Below are 23,523 nucleotides of genomic sequence, written 5' to 3'. Positions count from 1 at the left end.
ACTCTTCTTAAACACAGATCCTCCATATCCTACCCTACCATGGGCAGGGTCCCTTTCTTTCTCTCTCATATTGTCTTTACTTAAAGCCACCTGCTTCTCATCAACTTTTTTTTTTTTTAGTAAGAGATCTAACCCTAACCCAATGTTTGTTGAACACCTTCTTTATGCCAACCAATACAATGAGTAAGGGATGCTACTTTCTTATAACTGCAGGGTAGAGTGTTGTCCCCACATGTGGACAAGGACCCAGATGCTTAAAAGTCAAACAGCCCAAATCACAGAGCAAGTGAAACTGGTATCTGAATATACATCAGGCCAGTAACAAGGCAATGGCACTCCACTCCAGTACTCTTGCCTGGAAAATCCCATGGACAGAGGAGCCTGGTGGGCTGCCATCTATGGGGTTGCACAGAGTCAGATACGACTGAAGTGACTTAGCAGCAGCAGTAACAATCCAGAGCTCTGTCACCAAAGTAATCCACTACTGAGAAACAATCTGGAGATTTCGCCTTCAGAAGATACAAAGAATCTAAACTCTGCCTCAATGCGGACCACTAAGAACTCTTCTCTGGTTAGAGAACTGCTGGAGATCCTTTCCCTTTGTTTCCTTTCACTAAGTAAACAGCTTAGCCACAAAAAGTTAACATGTTAATCTCCTCTTAATGGCTTTTTATGAAGAACAGTATCAAGGAAGTTTAGAAGGTTAAAGATATATCTAGCCACTGCGGTGTATAGCGCATCCGTTATGAAGAACAGTATCAAGGAAGTTTAGAAGGTTAAAGATATATCTAGCCACTGCGGTGTATAGCGTATCCGCTTGCTTATGAGTCTCCTCAAAGAACTTCTTAACATCATCACCATCACTAACGCGCTATTTTTGTGTCCAGAAAGCACATCTTTTTCACTGGCTTCACTGGTCTGCCTGGCTGAGTGCTTGAGTGCTGAGATACACTCAGCTCCCATTTTCTGTGGCCTATTTATACACAGGGACAGTTTATTTCTCTAAACTTTCAGCGTGTTAAAAATTATCATAAAAACACAATGGCTTTCAGGTCCCCTGTAAGCTATTTAACTCTCCACTTTCTATGAGTTCCCATTTGTGTTCCAGACTGGTGACTTCTTCATTTAGCTAATCAAGGTAGGCCAACAATATTGCCCTGCTCTCCTCAAGCACAGGTTCTTTACCTCTGGGAGGAAGTCTTTCTCTGTCCACACGTTCAACTTATCTCCCAGTGGTTTATGGTATCCTCGCTGCCTGGAATGCCCCTACTATTCCTCTCCAAATTCTACCCATCCTCCAGAGTTTGATCCAAATCCTGTCTCTTCAAGACGACTCCTTTGACCCCTGTTCAAATTTCTCCTTGCTGTTCTCGATTTCTCCTTGTTCTAGAATCCTTTAATAATTCCACTCCTTCTACACTCGGTCCCATCTGAAGTGTTTATGTCTTGTTACCTCAGTTCCCGGAAGACAGGGACCATAGCGTTTGCTTTCCCAGAAGTTCTCTTTGGTGTCTGGCTGCACATTCAGCACTTGTTTTACGCATCCGATGATCTTTCTCGTGATGTGCATGGCATTAGCAGAACATCCCCTCTTCCAGACTGTCTCTGGCTCTCACAGCTCTGGGCCAGTGACTCCCTTGAAATATTGCCACCAAAAGGCTGCTAAGTTGGTGTGAGACAAGCACTAGGGCTGGGTATGTTGGTACATGTGTATATGGTGAATGTGGACATGCCATGCAAACTCTAAACCAGGATAAGCACTCTGACACAAAAACTTGCTAGTGAAGAGTACCATTTATAAGAGATTTTCCTATGGAATATCATATATCACTTTCTACAAGCATATACTTTTCAAACCCAAAGCTACATTTTCCTGTAAGAACCACATATACAAACACAATTACTTAGAGAAATTAAACCATCTAGCTAGAACCAGGCAATCAACTTGATGGAGTGATGAGAAAGCTAACCAAGTCACTGGAAACACGAAAACACATTCCTCTCTTTGCTGCGATTTATTATATGGCCTATCAAAGAATCTCATATTAACAGTCCTGATTTCAACTCTAGAACACATCTGGTTAAAAAGCTTTACTGTTACAATGCTAGATCAAATCATCTAGTTTTACAAGAACAAGGCTAAACAACTATTTTTATTAAGACAAAAGAAACTTTAGCTTTCACTGTATAACTCATGCCCGAACCACAATGATAAACAGCCGTTAAGAAAACCAAACAAAAACAAAAGGATCTGCCTGGAGGGGAGAGGCGTTGAGTATAAGAGATGGGAAACCTTATCTCAATGAGGTGATCACATCTAGAAGGCATCGCCCTATTTTTCAACTGATGTCTGGGAGATAAGAATAACACCTTTTATTTAGGCAGAAACCAGAAGGATATGCCAGTTTTATAGACCATGATAAGACTGAATTAGGAGACTGAATTAGAATATTCACAAAGCAGCTTCAACCCAGGGCAACTCCCAAACATAGGGAAAGTGAAACTCTTAGTGAGCACTACTCACTGATCTTCTGTTCCAAAAAACTTTACAAAGAAGCATTTCTTCCCACGTGGTTTCTTTAAGTCCTTGGGTGGGTTAACAATCTACAGGATGAAAGAGGAAAACAAAAAGTTTTTTTCCACAGTGATAAGTTGGTAAGAAAAAACATGAAATAAAAGAAATATGTCTTAAAAAACAAAACCAAACACAGGGCCTAGTTTATGTCCAAACCTGGTGCTTTTCTACTGAGATACGTGAAATGTGCAAATATTCCAAGAGTTCCCAACATCTACTATCATCTACAGTGTTCAGTAGATACAATATCTCTTTAACTAAAATGACCCCATTTTAAAAGTATTACTCCCTGCAACATGACCCTGTCATCAGTGAAGAAACATACAGGACACTCCTGAAAATTCTTTTGTACAAAGGAGTTGAGACAGGTGACAACAACAGTGACGAATAAATAAGGCACTGCAAATGCCATATTGCAAAGACACAGTCTAAAGACATTTCCTGGGCTCCAAGCAAGAATATAAAAACAGAACATTTGGAAGGCTATGAAGGATCGCCTCATGCAAAATGTGGAATGCCAACTTCTGCAAAGATGCACTGGAGCAGCACATATGGTAAAATGGAAGAAAATTTAAACTTAGTCGGGACAAAAATACTTCGACTTTTCACTAACCTACATTTAGATTTTTTTTCTTCCCGGAAAGTTTATTTTCTTCTCCTTTTGTTCGATTTATGCAAAGCTATTCAAGTCATAATGGATTTTCAGGATTAAAAGACTTTTATCAAAAACCACTTCTGAGTCAAGAAATAATAATTCACTGCAGATTAAAAGATCTGGTTTATGTATACTGCCCTTTCTAAATAAACTGATACTAAAGAAAAAAAAGAAATACAAAAAACCAGTATGTTATTTAAATAAGCCCAGTTTAACTCAATGCTAGAGTCTGTGGGGAATTCCATCTTACATGATCCCCCTTCTCAAAGCCAACTTCAGACGTTCTTCCTTCAGTAGCAAGACACTCACCTTTCCCGGCCAAGGAGGATACCGGCCGAGTTTTCCCCTAGAGAAAACACAGAGAGTCAGCATTTGCTCTGGAAAAGCAATTCCAGCTCCTTCAACACACTCAACATGCAATTTATTTTTCCTAAACCTCCACCTTCACCCTCCACTGCCAGACTAAAAGCTGGCAACAAGGAATTCTTAAACGTGGCTTCCACAGCTGGGCCCAAGATGCCCAAATTCCTCAGAAACGCAATGCAAAAAAAAAAAAAAATCGAAGACTTCGGTGCGCCAGGTATGTGCATCCTTTTGGTGACGAGGAATACAGAAAGACAAAACAAAACCACCGACAGCCGTTTGTCTAGAGCCTGCCCGTGACGTGACGGGGGTGGGGGGCAGCTCGCTCTGTAAACACAAGACTTCCCCTTCACAAAGTCTGGTTTAATTCACCAGCCTGGCTTTGACAAAACGCTAAGGGAAGCCCTTCCTCCGGGTCGAAGAGACGAGCTGCGCAGCTCGAGGGAGGCGGCTCCCGTCTCGGTCCGGGCGGTTGTCTGGGACACAGAAGCCGACAACGAGAGGCACCGGTCACTGCCAAGCCTTCGGTTGTAATGGAGAAGTGTTCCCTTCATTTCTTCAAAGCGCAGCGCCGGCAGTCAGCTTTCGACACCCCCGGGCCGAGCCGCCCGCACAGGTGGGTTCCGTCGCGCAACGCGGGTGTCGGAGGGCTTTACCCAGACGAGACGGCCCCGCGGGCTCCCCGGCTATTCCTGGGAGCCCCCCAGCCCAGACCCCGGGGCGAGGAACCGGACGTCCGTGGAAGCCGCGCGGCGCCGGTCACTCTCCTCACAGTGGGCTGCCACGCGTCCGGGTCCGGAGCGCTGCTCTCCCCGGCCGGCCTCGGTGCTCGGAGCTGGGCCCACCGCGGCCACCCTCGGCCTCAGTCCCCCGGGGCCAGGCTGCCCCTTCCGCCCGGCTTCACTCCCTGCGCCGGCACCTCGTCTCGCCCTTTCTCCAAGACCTGGAGCGCGTAGAAAGGCCGCCTCGGGGCGGGCCACACACCCTACGCCCGGGGAGGCAGCTCCCCAGCGCACCGCTCTTGGCCCCGGCCGCCCGGACTCACCACACCAAATCGCCGAGCCGTAGACTCACAGCCGCCATCTTACCACCCAACCACCGCCGACGCACGGGCGGTCGGGAACATCAGCTCGCTCCAGCGCCGCCCATTGGAGTGAGGCGGACCACGTGATAGGGGCCGGCCGTCCCCCCGGCCACGCCGCTGCTCTGACGTCACCGCGCCCGTCGGGGCTTATTGGCCGGCCGAGCGGCACGTGACCCGGGCGCCGCGGTCTCCGCGCGCCGGATCCCCGAGACTCCCGGCTCCTTTCCCCCTCCCTCCGGCTCGTGACAACGAAGCGCCGCGGTCCGAGGCGGCGGCGGCGGCGCCGGCGACGACGGTGCGGCCGGCGGAACGAGCGAGGGAGCCGGCCGTGCGGCCCGCCCCGCCCCCGGGCTCTGGCCTCCAGCGCCCGCCCCGACAGCGCTTCCGTTACGGCCGTTAGTCCGGCGCGGGCCCCGGGGCCGGCCGCGTCAGCGCGCCGGTAGCTGCCTTGACGGACTTTGGCGCGGCCTGGAAGCCAGCGCTCCGCCCGCGCCCGGGGCCCCGCGCCCGGGGCCCCGCGCCCGGCGGGCTCTGCATGGTCGCCCCCGCGGGGCGGACAGGTCTTTCGGGGCGCGCTCTCTAACGGCCAGCGTCTAGCGGGAGCCGCTCCGAGCCTGCTTCCGCGCTGCAAGTTCTCCCCGGGGCGCAGCGCTTCCCGCCGCGAGGTTCCGAGTTGCCCGGCGGACGTGGAACCGGCGTCTCTCCGCTTCCTCCTGGGCCGGCACAGCCGGCGATCCGCCCCGCGTCCCCCCCACCCCCCCCCCCGCTCCGCTCACTACCCCGGGCGCGCGGGGACCCGGCCATGGGCCGCGGTGCGGGCCGGCCGCCCGCCGGGAGGCATGGCTCGGGGGCCGGCCGCTAGCGGCACCGCCACCCGGGCTCTTGGGCCGGCATGAAGACGGCCGCGGGGGACACGAAAGCGACCCGCGGGGCCGTAGGCTGCGTCGCGCCGGGGACAAAGGTGCGTGTCTTTGTCGGGTCCGGGCTCTCATGTCAGTCTTGTAGTTTGACACTTTTGGGGGAAGTTGGGAGCAGGCTCTTTTTTGACAGCAGGAAGGCAGATGCTAAGGCGTCGTTTATCAGTGCGTTAAGACGAAGCCGTTCAATGGGGAAGTGGGGACAGCAGTTGAGCACAGCGTATGCCTACAAGTCAACAGCCCAGGTAGAAAATAAAAAAATTTTCAAGATCCCCAGTTGTAGTTGTAGAACCCAAAGAATTCAAGGCCCATGTTGACTTAACTTAGAACCAGACTTTTATTGAGCCATCCTATGCTCAAAAAAAAAGGTGGCAGGTCTACACACTGTCTCCCAAAGGTATTTGGTTATAAGAGGGGGGTTTTAGCGAACTCGAGGCCCGGTTTCTCTTTGCAGTCAGCTTCCCCTAAATACTAGTTTCAGGACAGCTAGTTTCAGGAGCTGTCATTCACTGTTAACTATTTCATGTTGTTTTAGAGACTAGACCGATCTTTTTTAAAGCATATTTAAGTTTCCAGGAAATAAGAAAATTAAACACATCTTCCTAGTTTAAGAACTCTTAATTTTTGAGGAATTAAAGGATACTTTTTAATGACTTAGTACAGCTTATGAATCGTACATCAGCATCACACTGGACCCTACGGAAATTTGCGATAGAGCTGGGAACATGGTAATAAGTAAATGCATTGTCTAATATTATCTTGGTAGTTCTAGCCAATGCAATAGGACATGAAACAAAAATAGAACATTTTTCAGAAAGGAGGAGACAAAATTATTATTTCTGTGATAGGATAGGACAGCCTATTTTGAAAAACAGTTAAGAGAAAACCATTAAAATAGCTAGGAATTCATTGAAGAGACTACAAAATTAGCATTCAATATTCAGTGGGTTTTTCTAAATTTCACCAATAATCATCTTGAAAATATGATTGAGAGGGTATATAGAAACAACAAAAAGTACCATTCCTTGGAATAATCTGAGATACAAAAGGAGGCTTGAATTTCTTGGATAACTTGGGTTGAGGTTTTTTAAGAGGTGTGCTTTCGTTTGTAGAATACTTTGCTTTTATTTAGAATTAAGAGTCAACTCTTACAATTGACTGTTTAAATACTTAAGCCTCTTAAGCTTTTTCAACAAATCTTGTTTATAAATCTAAGAATGTATACATAAAAATAAACATTTTAGATTTTTTCAAATATTTGAAAAAAAATTTGATTTTTGACAAAGTTTCAGTTAAAGCACTAGTTTAATAGATTCAGTTCAGTTCAGTCGCTCAGTTGTGTCCGACTCTGTGACCCCATGAACTGCAGCATGCCAGGTTGTCACCAACTCCCGGAGTTTACCCAAACTCATATCCATTGAGTCAGTGATGCCATCTAACCATCTTATCCTCTGTTGTCCCCTTTTCCTCGTGCCTTCAATCTTTCCCAACATCAGCGTCTTTTCAAATGAGTTAGCTCTTCACATTAGGTGGCCAAAATATCGGCATTTCAGCTTCAATATCAGTCCTTCTAGTGACCCAGGACTGATTTCCTTTAAGATGGACTGGTTGGATCTCCTTGCAGTCCAAGGGACTCTCTCAAGATTCTTCTCCAACACCACAGTTCAAGTTTAATAGATTAAATTCTCATAAACAATGAACTTTAAAAAAAATTAGATTTCTTTGAGTGTTTTAAACTGCATTTAAAGTTCTATGTGTTTGCTCTCCCAAGTATCTAAAACTTCTAAAACAGTGAACTCGTAAACCTAAAGTTAAATCTTTCCAGGACTTAACTCTGGTAAGTCTAATAAACTTATAGATGTAAGTCAGGTCTTTTAAAAACAGACTTTCAATTTTATATTTTTCTAAGGATTTCAAATTAAAATAACAACCACGAGATGCATTTTTAACCATTAGATTGACTGAGGTCATACTATCTAAAATTTGGACCAAGATAAGGTTACATTTTTAAATTACCTACTGGTCAGGCAGGGACCTAGTTACCACTTCTAAGTTGACCTTTCTGCATCCTCTATTGGTTAATGTGCAGATTCTCTTCATATGGTGGGACTTTGCCTGCTTTTATGAGTGGGTACTTTTGTGTCTTCACCTTGAATTTGTTTCTATAATCCAGTGCATCACAGATGTCGTGGGAGCCCTTGAAGTTTCTTTTAGGGGAATTTTTTTGACATGTTAGTGCATGGTGGTTTTTTGCTGCCAAAAACCAACCTGTTTTGCTGCCAGTTGCTTTTCTTCCTAATTAGAATTATTTTAACTCTTCATTTTTAGATATTTTATTCCCTTAGCTGGTTTTATAGGTCACAATTTTATGGTCACAAAGTGAATATTGCATGTGTACACATACACATAATGTATATGGATATTGTGTGCATGCTCAGTCGTTCTGACTCTTTGTGACCCCATGGACTGTGGCCTGCCAGGCTCCTCGTCCATGGGATTTTCCAGCTAAGGATACTGGAGTGGGCTGCCATTTCCTTCGCCAAGGGATCTTCCCCACTCAGGGATCAAACCGCATGTCTTTCGTCTCCTGCATTAGCAGGCAGATTCTTTACCAGTAGTGCCACTGGGGAAGCCCCTGGAAGGTCTTTGGCCTGTGATATTTTGTCACTTTGCTGAGGCCCAAGTCTGGGTAGTGACAGACTGGTATGAGGAAGTGAGTCCAGCCACACTGCTCTTGAGACAGTGGTCTTAAACTTATCCTGGGGCGGGCAGAGCTTCTATGAACTGAGGAAAACTTTGTGAAGAATGGCCCTACATAAAAGTAAACTGCTGGTGCTGAAAACAAAGAGGTTTTAAGAAGGAGATTATTCTCAGTCCAAAGTTTTAAAAAAAAGTATATTGGATAAATTAAATGAAAACCAATTTTCTCTACATTCCTTTGCAATTCTGAGGATTCTTTAAGGCTGTATCAGCATGGGTTCTCTAGTGTCAAGGATCTAGTGAATATGCATTGGACAGAAAGACTGGAAGTATGCTAAATTGTGATTATCTCTGAGTATAGGATTTGGGATGCTTTTCATATCTATATGAAGTTTTTTATATTTAAAGTAAATAATATTTAGGCAGAAAAAAGTAATAAATGGTAATTAAGATAAATTTAACGATGATTCTTGACAGTGAATTTTTTTTTTTAATTTGTAAAACTAAACACCATTTTTATTATCTTGGTTTGACCTGGCTCTTGTTTTCAATATTAACAGAAGCCATGCAGTGACACCCGCTAAGACTTGTTGGTAGCCATGTCGGAGCCCCACAGGGTCCAGTTCACCTCTCTCCCAGGTTCTTTGAATCCTGCGTTTTTGAAGAAATCCCGAAAAGACGAAGTTGGGGGAGCAGAGCAGCATCAGGACTCGGAGCCGGCTGCGGCCGCTGTTCGGATCACACTCACCCTCTTTGAGCCGGATCACAAACGTTGCCCAGAGTTCTTCTACCCAGAGCTGGTGAAGAACTTACGAGGGAAGGTGAAAGGACTTCAGCCCGCAGACAAGGTACACCGTCATCCCCAGCGCACTCTGCGGATCTGATGCTCAGGGTAGTGTGTGCTGGAAGGGTTCCAGAGGGCGGAAGCAGCATACAGAGGCTTGGCCTCCCCCTCAAAGCAAGCTCATGGTCTGCCAGTTTTGCCTCTGGAGGGAAGGGTTAGAATTCTTTCTAGAACCATTTTCCTTATTTATGCTAGAGAAAATGTATGGTCACATCCAAGGCTAATTTGTATTATGGCTAATTAATATGAATAAACACCAGATTTTTTCATGCCAAGGCTATAAGTGTTGCATCTTAGTGTGACTAGCCCCTGCCTTTTCCAGAGCTGGAATTTCATGTTGGGCATTTCTCTTTTCCAAGGGAATCTCATTGTGTCTAGTACAAGGGCAGACAAAGACACAGACTGCTCTGCTCTTCTAAGCACAGTAGTATTCTGGATAGTTTCTTTACTTGGATGGATAGAAACCTATTTTTGTGGGTTTTGTTTTTGTTGGGATTGTTGAAGTTTTTTTTCCCCCTGCCAGAAATGGGCAGCCTTTATGGCTTTTGATAATCAGCTTGATTTCTTAAAATGTTTTTTAAATGATCTGTTTATTTTCCTGGCAGACTTGTTTTACGTTTTTAGTATGCTATGTTGCAAACATGTACAGTGTGGAGAGAATAATATAATAAACCCCCATGTGCTCATTACCCAGCTTCAGTTATTACTGATGCTTTGGCAATTCATTAACATTGCACAATTTTTTATAAACTTTTAAACTGAATTATGTGCATAATGAAAGCACACATGTGATAAATGCACAACTTGATGGACTGTCCACGAACACCCCGTAACCTGCACCTAGATTACAAAATACAACATTTGGGGGCCAACAGAAGCCCTCCTTCTTCCTTCCCCAGATATTGCCTCAGCCCTCAAGGGTGACAGCTCTCCTGATTTCTGATAGCTGAGATCAGCTTTGCATTTTCTGTTTTTCATGTCAGTGGAACCATGCAGTTTGAGTAGGAGCTGGGTCAGGAGCATTTATTGTAAGCACCTGCTGTAAGCCTGTGTACTCTGCCAGCCTCTGTGGGAAAGTGTGCAGGGTCCTGTGCTGGCAGCGTTCCAGTCTCAAGACTGGCTCCAGGGACATGGGGGTTGGGCTGGCATGGCTCACAGTGTCTGTCTGGGGTTGAAGAAATCATGCAGGTGCCTGACTCCTCTGGGCCATGTTTCTTCCATCTGATCCATGGTTGTGCTCTTTGGGGTGCCTTTGGTCCGTAGGACTATCCACTTTTTTTAGATAAAAATGTGTTTCCTTAATAAAGATCTGATTGATTGAGTGAAAGCCATTTCAGTCTGTGCCAGGTTGTATGAGGGCCAGTGGGTAGGCTGAGAAAAAGTAATTTCACATCCATTCATCAACTCTTCTCCAAAGTAGGAACAGTATCCTCTTCCTTGAGAGGAAGACAAAGTAGCAGGAATTGGTTATTTATTTATGGGCTCAAACTAAATCAGTAGGTCAACTGAGATTAGAACTCCAGTGCTCTGATTTCACCTTTTGTGGGGTTCAGATGCCCTCCTCAACGGCAGAAAAATGCTTGGGTCTTACACAGAGAACTTCGGATCCAATTTGAGGGGATTCACTTCTGGCATCAGGTTCAGAACTCCTAAATTAGCCTGTCTACTCTGCAGTGTTCAAAGCACAATGTAATCTGACACATTTATATATTAACTCACTTAGCACGTGTGTCTTAGAATGTGAAGGCACTGTGCTTAGAATGCTGAGGACTGAGTGAAGGTGGGGAGGCTGCTGTCCCAACCTCAAAGGAACTTTGCACTCTTGTAGATGTTTTAGGAGAATTACACCCACACAAGTAACAGGAGTCACAGTGTGGTAATTGTTAAGTCTTGTGCGAATACAGCCCCTGGAGGGCTTGGACAGAAAGGAGCTTACATTCCAGATGCTGTGTTTAGACAGAGGCAGACCTTCATGCATTCAGGAAATAGTGGATGACTGCTGCTTGCAGGGCATTAAGAAGTGGACATTAAATCCAGTGCTGCTCCAGACGAGCGGGGTTTCTTAAAATTAGTTGAACCACTTAGGTTATATGTGATCATTGTAGAAGAAGGAAAAGTCCAGTCTTGGTGTTTTTTTAAGACTCCAAAGTCTTAAGTGTATTTGATACAGAAGTCTTTTATTAAAATTACGATTCCTTGTCATGGAAGCTTAAGGTCCAACTCTAGAAAATTTGAGAAAAAATAGAAAGGTTTATGCAGTATAAACTTTGGAAAACTACTTGAAAATATCTGGAGATAGTATTGAGGTTGGGAGGGAAGGGAGATTATTGATCCTTCAAGATAGGCTTCCAAGGAAATGGAATGGCACGAACTTGGGTTTGACTATTGATAGCACTGAGAGAAGAATAAGTTCATACCATTCTAACCAGTAAGGTTGAACAGCTGTCAGGAGCTTGTTCTGTGCTCAGTGGGTTCTTAGCCTTTCTGAGCCAGTGGCTGCTTTGCAAGTCTGGTTGAAGCCTTTGGACCTTTTCTTAATGCATAAAGGAAACCAGTTATATTGGAACACGGTCTTATGCCAGGGTGAGCATCCCCTGACTAAACTGCCTTTGCCATATTTGGAGCACTATAGGACCTAGTACTTCAGTGGGTGATTGTAGATATTTAATCAAGTTCTGTTGAGCCTCATGAATGGAAATTTTACTTTCAAACAAGTAAGGTAAACACGGATGGGAAGGTGATATGTATTTCTCTTGTCTTTTCTGAAAAAGCTGTTTTTATTATATAGTTTATCAGTATGGAGTCAATGAAGGTACAATGAATAGCTTTGTGGGAACATTTTTGTGAATCTTGTTTCTGTGGAATGGTCTCTTTACAGAAGAAAGATCTCTTGGATCCTTTCAATGATGAAGAAAAGGAAAGGCATAAAGTGGAGGCCCTGGCTAGGAAATTTGAAGAAAAATATGTAAGATTTCTCTCTTGGGCAACAGAACAACCTTGTTGGGTGGGAGAGGTTTTCAGACATTTTCATATTCCTTTAGTGGTTTATCCAGTCAACACTAGTGTGACACGAGTGTAGAGCTTGGGGAGAACAGAATGAAGTTATTAAATGCAGTAAGGTACAGAAAGTGCATATGGCAGGAACTCGTGTGGAGCTAAATGGATGAATAAACATAAAGAGGGTTTTACCCGTAGAATTTATCCTGAGAATAAGTGTTTTGATGCAAGGCATATGAGACCATTTAGTTCTTTCTTCAGTCTTAGGCCACTGTATGCATTTACAAATCTGTCCTATTTTGAAAGGTCTTCAGGGAACAAGGTTTTGGGGGATGTGTGTAAGAGACTGGTCCAGTGTTTTATAACCTTTAGTCATTAGCTTTTGGAGTTCAAGGCAACAATTAATTCTGTGTATTAAAAACAAAAATGTCCTGTGACCCTGGGCCTAAAAATTTGTTTGAAGTTTAGATCTTGTGTTGTATGTTCCTATCACAAGTATAAAAACAAGCATGTGATCTGTTTTAAATTTTAGGGTGGAAAGAAACGTAGAAAAGACCGAATCCAGGACTTGATTGATATGGGTTATGGTTATGACGAGTCTGATTCCTTCATTGATAACTCTGAGGCGGTGAGTACTTAATGAAACCACTGAAACCACCAGAAGTGCGTCACCCAGGCCCCTACTGACAGTGCCTGGAGCTGGGGGTGGAGGCAGTGGGTGTGCCCTTTCAGTGGAAAGAGCTGCTGTGAAGGGACCGGAAGTGACAGCTTGATCTGGGCCTTGGTTCCCTCTCCGAATATGGTGATCAGATCTGTGCAAAACACCTCCTAACTTGGACATTGCTGACTGACCTGAAGCATACCTTAGTATGCTGTCTGAAATGTGACAGAGGAACAGAGTCACATCTGTTCTGTCAAGATGCACTCTGCACCTGTGGACGTAGCACAGACTTCGGAGCTGACCCAGGTTTGTTTTCCCCCTTCAGTACGATGAGCTTGTTCCTGCCTCTTTGACTACAAAGTATGGAGGATTTTACATTAACTCGGGAACCCTGCAGTTTAGACAAGCGTCAGAATCTGAGGATGACTTCATTAAGGAAAAGAAGAAAAAATCTCCCAAGGTTAGAACATTGCTCGCTTTTGGACTTCAGAAGTGCTTTTTGACGTGACTTTATGAGATCAGTAGGTGACTTGCCTGAATCTGTGCGGTTTAGGATGGCTCAGGACAGTGGCGGAGAGGCATCAGCTGTGCCGAGGTTGGCGGCTCCCTTCACACACGTGTGCCGTGACCCTGGAGGCTCCGTCATTGTGTCCGTGCCTGTGTCCCAGCAGGCTCGGCGGGGACTCGCTCCTCGAGGTGGCCCCAGGGCGGGGACGAGGGCAGTGACGGGTGTGGAGTGAGGGACGTGTGCACCAGCTTACTCTATCTCATCTGTGGACATTAGAGGACTTCACCCCAACGAAAATGAGTTAGCCCTAAGATAAGCTTATTTTGAAAGCTATCTATGACTGCCTGGGTGTTTAAAATGTGAGGTAGGCCCCCACACAGCTCATTTTAAAACAGAAATGGTTCAGGCTGCAGAAGGGCCTCTGTTGCCTCTGGCCCGGGTTTCCTAGGAGCCGCTGTCAGTGGGAATGTTGTCCTGACCTGCAGGTCTGTGGTCCAAGGACCGAGCTGAAATCCTGTGTTCGTGGAGGAAGTAAGACAGCTCTCAGGATGTAGCCTGGGCGGAGAAGGCCAGTGCTGCGTGGCGCACTTGCTCCCAGAGCTAGGGAGCCGTGTAACTGTGCCTTGTCTTTAATTCTCAGAAGCGGAAGTTGAAGGAAGGTGGTGAGAAGATAAAGAAGAAGAAAAAAGATGACACTTATGACAAGGAGAAGAAATCGAAAAAGTCCAAGTTTTCCAAAGCCGGGTGAGAGGCAGCAGCTTCTTTGCTAGGAGGACTCGGCACCGTCAGGGCCGCCGGGCCACGCACCCACCTCCTCACAGCCTCGCGGGGCCGCGGGCCTCACGGTGCCACACGGCCTTGTCGGGGCCCTCACGTCTGTGTGTCGGGCATCAGAGTGCGCTCTGTCCCGCGTCAGTGTTGGCGGGTCTCTCTGTCACTGTGTGGCTGCTGCCGCTCCTGTTCTCCTGAGCACCCTCCTCTGCCCCCGGTCTCCTCTGTCTTTGTCCCCTTTGTCTTCTCCAGTCCTGCTTCCTCAGCCTCACTCGGTCTCACCCCAGCTGCCCTCCAAGTTGCTGCTGCTCCTGCTTTCTCCCTTTAAATGTCTTTCTTGCCCCTCCTGTTTTTCCAACCTTTTGTTTCAGCCTGGCAGTGGTTTTAAAAAACCCATCGGATGTTTAGCATTTTGTGTTACTGTTTTGCTAACCTGTATTCAGTCTCAAGCTTCGGTCCCAGCAAGGAGGAGCTCCATGTGCCAAGAGGAGGGAGGAGGAGTGACGGGGTGGACTTGTGGCTGAGGTTCCCAGAGACCTTTGTGCTGGGAGTGGGGCTAAAGCCCCTCTGGAAATTTCCCTCGCGAGGGGTCCTGCAATCTTAGTAACCGACTTCTCCCTTTTACTTGCAGCTTTACAGCCCTCAATGCCAGTAAGGAGAAGAAGAAGAAGAAGTATTCTGGGGCTTTGAGTGTTAAAGAGATGCTGAAGAAATTCCAAAAGGAGAAAGAGGCTCAGAGAAAGAGGGACGAAGAACATAAGCCCATAGCAGTGTCATCAGCAGAAGCTCAGGGCTTGCGGGAATTGGAAGGCACCTCCGACCCTTTGCTCTCGCTCTTCGGCTCTGCTTCTGACAATGACTTGCTGCAGGCGGCCACCGCCATGGACTCGCTGACGGATTTGGACTTGGAGCAGCTGCTCAGTGAGTCTCCAGAAGGAAGCCCCTTCCGCGATATGGATGATGAAAGCGATTCCCTTGGGGTGGGACTGGACCAGGAATTCAGGCAGCCCTCTTCCCTTCCCGAAGGCCTGCCTGCACCCCTGGAGAAGCGCGTTAAGGAGCTGGCTCAGGTATGGTGACATGGAGTGGCTGGGCTCTCCTGGAAGCGATTGGGCGGATCGTTGCTGGTCCCGAACCATTTGCAGCTCATGGCCCAGAGCAACCCTTAGTCAGTGGGCGCTCCTAGTGTCTGCTTTTCCAGGCTTTCTTCCCACCCCAAGCAAGGGCACAGGGTCACCTCTGCCTGTCCTTTCGTGATTCCTTCACGTCTGGAAAATTTACTTCTGGAGAGATTTTTCTCTCTTTTGTGCCTGTCAGAGTATCTTTCCTTTTGTGTGACATATATTCATGTTGGCAGTAGGCAGCTGAGGCAGAGATCCATCTCTTTAGTAATCTTCTGGAGGTTTTGAACATTCATAGAAGTTTGCAGACATGTTGGGCGTGGGGCATATGCTTAGTTGCCACTGGGTTTAGTGTTAGGTAGTGATTATAGGAATCTGGAATGGTGATAAGTAAGAAGAGCTGAACCATAAGTGCTGTCCAACAGCCCCACGTTAAAAGCAGTAACGGTCTTTGGAAAATAGCAGACATGCCTCCTGTTTTCCCCCTGGGGATGGGGAGTTGATCTAGTACTAGAGCACTAAAGACTGTAAATTCCATGGTCCATGAATACCCATGCTAAGCCAAGCACGGGTCATTAGTTATAGTGTATTTCAGTTAAAATACCATTTCACCTTGGACATCCTGACTGTGACAGCCCTGGGGGCACTTATACTCCATAGCTTAGGTTTCAAACCAGTGACTCTCAGTGTTTCAGAATCTCTGTTGTGTATACTAGTCCTCATATACACTAGGACCAGGGCAGGATAAAATGTTAACCACTTCTGCAAATGATTTTCTCACTTGCAAAAAATACTTGATCAAGGCATGTGAAATAATTCAGACGTCTTATTCAGAGCTCTGTTCATCCTTGTGGAATGAGCACAGTGTTGTTTGAATGTACCCATTTAAATGAATTATGCCCTGTCAGGATTCAGGGTCTGTCTTAACAGGATGTTAAGGTAGAAGTAGTTAAATCTGAACTTGGTGTGTATGAGCTTATTGTCCTGTGCTTGCTCTCAGAATATATGTTAAAAAAAAATATTACCCCTTTTCAGTCTTGTGGTTTGTAATCAGATTATCCTGTAGCTTCTGAAAGCCTTGAGTCAAGTCAGATGTGTGTGGCAGAGGCCAGTCATTCCTTAGAGGAAAGTTAAGGTGGCTCTGGGATGCGCCCCTGCTGCCAGTGCAGGGGGTGTCCTAGTCTGATAACTGAGACTCAGTATTACATTTTCTTGGGAAGGATGGACAAGTCTGGTGGAAACAAAGCGGCTCCATGTGGAACAGCGTTGGGTTGTGATTTGAGAAAACCTCACTCTGTGGAGCCCATCAGGTGGATGCCGAGCAGGCTCTCCTTCCTCGGGAATTGCCGAGTCTCGGTCGTCTTTCAGGCGTGATGCAGGCAAGTCAGGACCCCATAGGTAAGGTAGGCTCAGGTCCTGGTGAGGAGGTGGTGACTGTACGTCACTGTACTGGCTTGAACATATATTCACGTGTGAAACTGTTACTTCAGCCAATCACCTGGCCCTTCAATGGCAGCATTAGGAAACTTGGGAAATTGGGAAAATCCTGCCACTCTGAAAACTATTTTCAACTCACTCTCTTTTCTAGCCTCTGTGTATATGTTTTTATGCAGTTGTAATTATAGTTGTGAATAATTGTTTTCTGCTCTTTTCACTTAATAAATATCATTATAAAGCCCTCATTATTTTTAATGATTACATGAACAAGAAGGCTTATTTTAGAAAGTGACTTAATGCCACTGTGAAGGCTCCTGGTGCTGGGGGCACTTGGCGCCGCCTGCACGTGTGCACAGGCGCTCTATCCCCAGGCCCTGCTATGAGAGTCTGCTGGCAGAGGTTCCTCCCAGGGAAAGACGCCTGTGTACACAGAAATTACACATGATTTTCAAAAGTCACGTGGGGATCTTTGGATCATTAATAAGAAGCCTCGTCCTAGATCTTGAACTGGACATTATTTTTTTTTAATTTAAATTAAACTTGATGTATATAACTAACATTGGTAGTGTTTATGTTTCTCACTTTATTTTTCACTCCCTTCTTTTTCTTTTTTTTTCTCCTCGCTTTGTTTTTGTGATGCCTTGTTGAGATTTTAAATCTTGGCCCTAGGGGGTACATGTGTCAGTTTCTACTGTGTCTAAACCCATCCTACCCCACCCCACACATGTGGTGGCTCTCGGGGCTGCCTTCAGCTGGTGAGATAGCTGGGCCTTGGGATAGCTAGGACAACAGGGCCTCTCCTGTCTCATTCTGGGCAGGACAGTCTCGGGGTAGTATCTCAAGAGGGTGAAGGTGGAAGCCAGAAGACCCTCATGCTCTAGCCTTCGAGGTGGTGTGCACCTCTGCTACACTGTGTTGGGAAAGTAAGTTACCAGCTAGCGGCCCCCTCCCATGGGGACGCCCCGTCCCGGGACGGGAAGAGTCCGTGGTCCTGTTTGCAGTCCCCCATGGTGCTGAAGCAGATTCTAACGTGATGTGCATCAGTCTCCCAGGGAAAAATGTTTTGCAGTTGGAAGCGAAAATAAGATTTGTCTTCTAACTAGGTGTTATTCTTAAAACTTCAAAAAATATATTTGAAAGTGTCCATGTATGAAGGAGAGATTCTGAGAGGGAGCGCTCCAGCGCTGTGAGCCCACTTTCCGCTTTCTGCTCCGCTCTGCTGTGCCTGTTCACGGGCCCCAGGGAGCCCATGGTTTGACCTGAAGGCCTTGCCCCTGTCTGTCTTCTCCGAATATATGTTGGTTGTGTCTTTTGTCTTGCTGGTTGGAAAGCTCAGGTAACGTTGCCCCTTGATATGTAACTGTCTTGATAGAGTTTGGCAGCTGCTCACCCTGCTCCGTGCAGATGACCCGTGTCTGTTTTCTCTTCATTCAAGCATAAAATGGAAAGGATAGTGATACTAAAAATAGAAAAGAAACGGAGACACATGTTGCCCACCCTTCTACCTGCTCAGTGCTTACCCTCCTGTACAGTTAGAACCCTTGCATTGCAAAACTAGAGAGACACCGATTCACAGAAAATAAGATAGAAAAAAACAACTTTGAGACCTCCCTCGTGGTCCTGTGGTTAAGACTCTGTACTTGCAGTGCAGGGGGCACAGGTTTGACCCCTGGTCGGGGAGCTAAAATCCTGCACGCCTTGCGGTGCACCCTAAGAACAAACGAACTGCTTTGGTCTTTGTCAAGAAAATCATACCAGATTTCACTCTATTCGGCAAAAGCAGGTACAGTATATAAAGTTGTGATCTAGGTGCTGAAAGGCTAGAAGTGGCTTTTCTTAATAATGAATAAAGAGCTCATTAAAAGGCTCTTGGAACTATTGTAAATCAGCGTGATCTGGCTGTCTGGGTTTATTTCATTTCCTAGCTAATCTCGGAGTGATTGATTTAACTGATTCATACAACCGCCTCCGGCAAGGGTGTTTCTCATTAGGGTTGTGGGATCTCAGTTCTTCCTGGCAAACTATCAACTACATAGTCAGTGGCTCTTTTATTTAGATTTATTTAAAAATGCAGCCCTTGACTGCTTCAGCATAAAGCCAGATCCTCAGAGATACTGTTCTGCATGATTCAGAAGGCATCAGGAAAAAAAAAAAAATTATATAGCCAGAAAGCTTCTGAAATGGCTGATATCTAAAAATTTGATTGGAGGGAATTCCCTTGTGGCTCAGTGGTTGGGACTCCTTGCTTTCACTGTCAGGGGCCTGGGTTCAGTCCCTGGTCAGGGAACTAGGATCCCACCAGCCGCACAGTGCGGCCAAAAACAAACAAAAATTGGAAGCCTGAGGTGTTGCTGGGTCTGACAAACAGGCATTTGAAGTGCATGTTAATTAGGTTTAATTAATCTAAAGGTGCTTCTGCATCTTACAGCTAGCAGTGTGCTAAGTCACGTCAGTCGAGTCTGACTCTGCGAGCCTGTGCACAGCACACATGGACTGTAGCCCGCCAGGCTCCTCTGTCCATCGGATTCTCCAGGCAAGAACACTGGAGTGGGTTGCTGTGCCCTCCTCCAGGGGATCTTCCTGACCCTGGGATCGAACCCATGTCTCTTACATCTCCCGCATTGGCAGATGGGTTCTTTACCCCTAGCGCCACCCGAGAAGCCCTGTAACCAGCAGTCTCTAAGTTGAAAGAATGACTCCATTTTGTTTTTTCTCAAACTGAAGTCACAATCCCAGTACATTAAAGGTGCCACAGGGGAATTCCAAACTCCCTGACAGCATAAAGGTAACAGGTGACGCTAGTGTTGCCCTCTCTTCCTTTCCTCTCTGCCAGCCATCTCCGGCCTCTGCCCCTCCCCTAGCCGAGCTAAATAAATTTTTTCACGTCCTCTGCAAGTTTTGTCTGGTACTGAGCTTTTCTTCCTCTTAGTTTTCATCCTTGCAGTGATGATCTGTTCATTGGTGTGTTCATTCATCGCCCACTCAGCTGACTTTTACTCAGTAGCTGTTAGGTGATGGGCCGCTGTGGGAAACATGTTGATGAGTAAGATTCAGTTCACGTTCTCCACGAGCTTGTTGTACAAAGTGGTAGCCATGTAAACAACGGGCTGTGGGACAGCAGGGTGAAAAAAGCTGTCATGATTGGGTGGCCAACAGGATGGTCCAGTGGACTGCCAAACTTAAGGAAGGGAAAGGGGCTCTTGAGGGCCCGTAGGGATAGGACTGGAAGCAGCAGGCTTGGCCAGCCTCTCGGGTGACGTGGCCTTCTGGTAAGCCAGGGCACAGGGCTGAGAACAGGCAACGTGTTGGATAACAGGGACACCTGGTATGTGGTGGGAGGTGGGGGCTGGAAAGGATGGTGAGGCCATGTCCTGGAGAACCCTGACTGCCAGGTGGAGGAGTTTGGGTTTGATTCTAGGCTCAGGAAGGCCTCCCAAAGCGCTCTAAAGAAAAGTGAGAGGATTTAAGAAGGGTGAGGTGCTGTTGTTAGAAGTAGGGACTTGGGAGGAAGAGCAGAAAGGAGTGGTTTAGATTTCGGACAACTTGATTTGTCTACTCCAGGGTCATTCATTCAGGGAGATAATTGATAGTTCTGGTCCAGAGCTGAGGATAGACGTTTAGGTTGTGTTTGTTATTTTGTGCATACGTGTTATTTTGAAGCTGAGGGGGAGACATTGTTGGGGGAAGAGGTCTCTCGATGGAACTTGGGAGCACGCCTGCAGCTGAGAGCTAGTGGAGGAGACAGGATAGAGCTAGGAGGTCAGGACAGGACCCAGAGGATGTGGTGAGGGGAAGGCCTAAGGGGCTAGAGAAAGGTCGGTGTTCCCAAGGGTTGATCAGGACTGATGATTTCACTGTAGACAATCACCTCATTGTCTCTATTTACTATCAGTATTATATGTCGAGCCTGACATTTTATTTTGCCTAAAGCCTTTGGACCAGTGAACTTCCTTGGTGGCTTAGACAGTAAAGAATCTGCCTGCGATGCAGGAGATGCTGGTTCGATCCCTGGGTCAGGAAGATCCCCTGGAGGAGGGAGTGGCAGCCCACTCCAGTCTTCTTGCCTGGAGAATCCCATGGACAGAGGAGCCGGGTGGGCTGCAGTCCATGGGGTCACACAGAGTCGGACACGACTGAGCAGCTGACTTTGAACCAGGAACCTCTTGGGTGTGGGTCAGTGGTTCTTGATCTTCTACATGCTCGTCACCAGAGGGATTTTGGTGGGTCCTAATCCTGGGGCCTCTTTTAAGGAACACAGGCCTTCCCGGGAGATTCCAATGGGATGCGTCTAGGGTGCGGAAGGCCGCTAGGTGCACGTGGCCAAATAGAGAACCCCGGTCCAGACCTTTGCGTGCTGCTTTCCTCTCTTGTGCTTTTGGTGGCTTGGCTGCCTCCTGTGATTGCTTCAGGGGTCTCCAGGGTGGCCAGCCAGGCGCTTGTTAACTGTGCGCTCATGGGAAGCACAGCACCATAGCAGCCTGCTATATCTGTGTTAGTAGGTCGTCAGGTGGGTTAGTCATTCCAGTGGTCTGAGTAATAGAGTTTGTGATAGCATACACTAAATAGATTATGAATTGTCAAAGAATTATGGTTTCTAAATGCTGAAGCAGCACATTATTACTGTTACTAATATTATTTTGGTGAATAAAGGCCTTCAGATATTGCAGGTTTGTTGAAGTCCTTGATTGTTTTGTGCTGTAGATGGTATGGAAAACACAGCTCGCCGTTTAGATGCTAGAGTGCCGGGCTGAGGAGCTTGCTCGCTGGTGAATCAGATTCACGGGTCCCTTGACTAATTTTCTTCACATAAGACTCAACCCTCTTACACAACGGTTGGGTCAAGTCCTGGGAAGAATGGACTGTCTGTCCATAGATTCTGCAGCAGCCTGTGAAGAGAGCTGGATGCGCCACTTGGGGAGCATGCAGCGGTCATAGGCGAACTTAGTCTGGATTAGGATTGAGCGGGGCAGGGCTCAGCGAGGGTTTGTCATCCGGTGTTCTCTAGGCCTGTGGGTGAGTGTGCGGGCGGTGCGGGGCCAGGGCACTAACGGCTGTTCCTGTCTGCTGTGAACCAGGCTGCCAGAGCTGCGGAGGGAGAGAGCAGACAGAAGTTCTTCACCCAGGATATTAATGGCATCCTCCTAGAGTGAGTATCTTCCGCTTCTTTGCATTTGCTGTTACCATGCAGGGGTTCAGCAGGCCTGGGGAAGTGGGAGTACAATTGAGGGAAAAGAAAGCCCTGATGAGATTTTTAAAAATTGGTTTCTATTGCTTTATTGTGGTTTTTTTTAATAGAGGTCAGGGGCGGGGACATCAGTTGTTTGTCTCTAGAAACTGCTAGACCATCCTAACCTGAGGCAGCAGATGCTGTTGGGACTCTGTGTCTTCATCACAGCGTGCTGGGGAGGGTGTCGTGCTGCCTGCCCGTCTCTGAGGAGGGGGAGCGATGGCTCGGTGCAGGCCCGGGCCCTGTCCTCAGGAGCGCTCCTCGGCGAGCCTGGTCGTCCTCCTCGTCGCACTTGTGCTCCGAGGCCAGTGCTCACCCTCCCACTCCGCATCTCACACACCCCAGCCTCTGGGACGCCCTACTGTCTGAATTGGATTAAAAAGAAGAAAAAAAAGCCAAAACCCACACATACAAATCCGAGCCAGATTCTTTGTATCTGGCCCTCCAGCTTTGCCATTTTCTTTCTGGTTGCATCGTGTACCAGAGGAAGCTGATTATGCAACTGCTGAGGGTTTTGCATGTGTGAAACCTATAGTTAAGACCAGGGGATATTCTAGCGAAGGACCTTGCCTGGCCAGGACAGAGGGAGATTGGCCATTTGGGTCAGGGAGCACCTGAGGGTCTGCACAGGTGAGGGGTTTGTGCCCTGGAGTGTGCCGATCCAGAGAGCTCAAGGGATGGAAGACAGACCACATTCTGCTCGTCTCAGTGGGGACGCTGCAGGCGTGAGAATTTCCTTGACCACGTAGTCAGGGACAGAACTTGGAACTGTAGGGGAGAAAAGGGGAAGCTCTGCTGGAAACTGTCAATCCCAAGCAACTCAATCACTTCCCAGCTTGAAAGCATTTATGCTTTCTTTGTTTATGAAACTTAGAACTTCAGAGCTTGCACTCTTGGAGACTTGATTTTCTTGACACCTTTGACTCAGTCTTGTCTTTGACCTGAGAACCGTGGTGCACTCTGCCTAGCCAAGTTCGTCAGGTTTGTTGTGCTGGCCGCTCTGTGATGCTGTGTGACTGGCGAGATAAGGCTTGGCCCACTCTTGGCTCCTGCAGATGAGAGGTGCTGCGGTGGGTAACTGTGCTCTGTTCTTCAGCATAGAGGCGCAGACCCGCGAGCTGAGCAGCCAGACCCGTTCTGGAGTGTATGCCTACCTTGCTTCCTTCCTGCCCTGCAGCAAAGACACCTTGGTCAAGCGCGCACGAAAACTGCACCTCTGTGAGCAGGTGGGTAGCCTTGCAGGGGAGCCCTGTGGCCTCGGGCCCGGTGGGGAGGGTGGCGCACGCTCACAGGTGCTGCGGCTGCTGCTGCACGGCCCGCTGCCGCACGGCCTCTCTGCGGTCGGCTGTGCTTAGAGTGTGTCCTCGGCCTAAAAAGTGACATGTAAACCAGACTCATGACTGGTCTTGCTCTTAGCAGGGTGGGCGTCTGAAGGAGCCACTCCAGAGACTTAAGGAAGCCATTGGCAGGGCCATGCCAGAGCAGATGGCCAAGTACCAGGGCGAGTGCCAGGCCCACACGCAAGCCAAGGCCGCCAAGTAAGTGCGCCCCTCGCTGCCTTCAGCATCCTCACCTCTCCTGAGAAGTCGTGGGGGCTGGAGAGGGGGTCGGTAGGCAGGAGGAAGCGGGTCTGTGGTGATCTTAGGGTCCCGCCTAATTCTTC

At 47.3% G+C, this 23,523-nt stretch overlaps 2 protein-coding genes across 4 annotated transcripts in view; one reads left to right on the top strand and one right to left on the bottom strand.

Annotated features, from left to right (window-relative positions):
- The window catches only part of GLYR1 (glyoxylate reductase 1 homolog), a 31,626-nt gene extending 26,921 nt beyond the window's left edge, over positions 1-4,705 (bottom strand). For both annotated transcript variants that reach the window (XM_052660191.1, XM_052660190.1), the window contains exons 1-3: positions 4,639-4,705; positions 3,540-3,576; positions 2,525-2,604 (exon numbers count right to left, since the gene is read on the bottom strand). In XM_052660191.1, coding sequence (XP_052516151.1) covers positions 2,525-2,604; positions 3,540-3,576; positions 4,639-4,676 — 155 coding nt within the window. In that variant the 5' untranslated portion in view covers positions 4,677-4,705. The remainder of the gene's footprint in view (positions 1-2,524; positions 2,605-3,539; positions 3,577-4,638) is intronic.
- A 752-nt stretch (positions 4,706-5,457) lies between these two features.
- The window catches only part of UBN1 (ubinuclein 1), a 31,673-nt gene continuing 13,607 nt past the window's right edge, over positions 5,458-23,523 (top strand). Inside the window, exons 1-10 of one of the 2 annotated variants that reach the window (XM_052661562.1) lie at positions 5,458-5,638; positions 8,855-9,142; positions 12,017-12,103; positions 12,668-12,763; positions 13,122-13,256; positions 13,945-14,048; positions 14,707-15,145; positions 21,709-21,779; positions 22,957-23,086; positions 23,277-23,398. In XM_052661562.1, the coding sequence (XP_052517522.1) occupies positions 8,894-9,142; positions 12,017-12,103; positions 12,668-12,763; positions 13,122-13,256; positions 13,945-14,048; positions 14,707-15,145; positions 21,709-21,779; positions 22,957-23,086; positions 23,277-23,398 (1,433 nt within the window). In that variant the 5' untranslated portion in view covers positions 5,458-5,638; positions 8,855-8,893. The remainder of the gene's footprint in view (positions 5,639-8,854; positions 9,143-12,016; positions 12,104-12,667; positions 12,764-13,121; positions 13,257-13,944; positions 14,049-14,706; positions 15,146-21,708; positions 21,780-22,956; positions 23,087-23,276; positions 23,399-23,523) is intronic. The other variant, XM_052661564.1, reaches the window with a different exon arrangement.

This window comes from Budorcas taxicolor, chromosome 2, assembly GCF_023091745.1.
Source record: "Budorcas taxicolor isolate Tak-1 chromosome 2, Takin1.1, whole genome shotgun sequence".
NCBI classification, from domain to species: Eukaryota; Metazoa; Chordata; class Mammalia; order Artiodactyla; family Bovidae; genus Budorcas; species Budorcas taxicolor.
The sequence above is the reverse complement of the archived record's forward strand: the minus strand, read 5'-3'. Positions and strand labels throughout refer to the sequence as shown.